The sequence below is a fragment of the Galeopterus variegatus genome, unplaced genomic scaffold, assembly GCF_000696425.1.
Source record: "Galeopterus variegatus unplaced genomic scaffold, G_variegatus-3.0.2 Scaffold12765, whole genome shotgun sequence".
Lineage (NCBI taxonomy): Eukaryota > Metazoa > Chordata > Mammalia > Dermoptera > Cynocephalidae > Galeopterus > Galeopterus variegatus.
Window position 1 is genome coordinate 40,187 of NW_007738876.1, and position 251 is coordinate 40,437.

Consider the following 251-nt stretch of genomic DNA (forward strand, 5'->3'; position numbering starts at 1 on the left):
TCCACTTCCTGCAGCTGGTGGCCGCGGTGGAGCATCAGCAACAGAAGTTCCGCTCCCAGGCATCGGTCATCGATGACATTGTGGACACTGCATTCGAGGTGACCAGGCAGGACGGGGGAGGGGCGATGCATGAGGCTGGGGACCTCTGGGCACTCATGCCCAGAAGTGGCCATGAGTAACAGTACCCTGTGCATTGGGGAGGGCAGAGGCTGGCACCGGCTCATTCACCCTCCTGTGCCACCCTGCAGGCT

The 251-nt window shown here is 62.2% G+C and overlaps 1 protein-coding gene across 1 annotated transcript in view; it reads left to right on the plus strand.

The window, feature by feature from the left end:
• The window catches only part of LOC103581305 (cation channel sperm-associated protein 1-like), a gene marked incomplete at its 3' end in the record, with an annotated part of 19,793 nt that extends 19,695 nt beyond the window's left edge, over nt 1-98 (plus strand). Inside the window, exon 4 of the mRNA XM_008563177.1 lies at nt 3-98. Within this exon, the coding sequence (XP_008561399.1) occupies nt 3-98 (96 nt within the window). The remainder of the gene's footprint in view (nt 1-2) is intronic.
• Nucleotides 99-251: the final 153 nt, after the last annotated feature.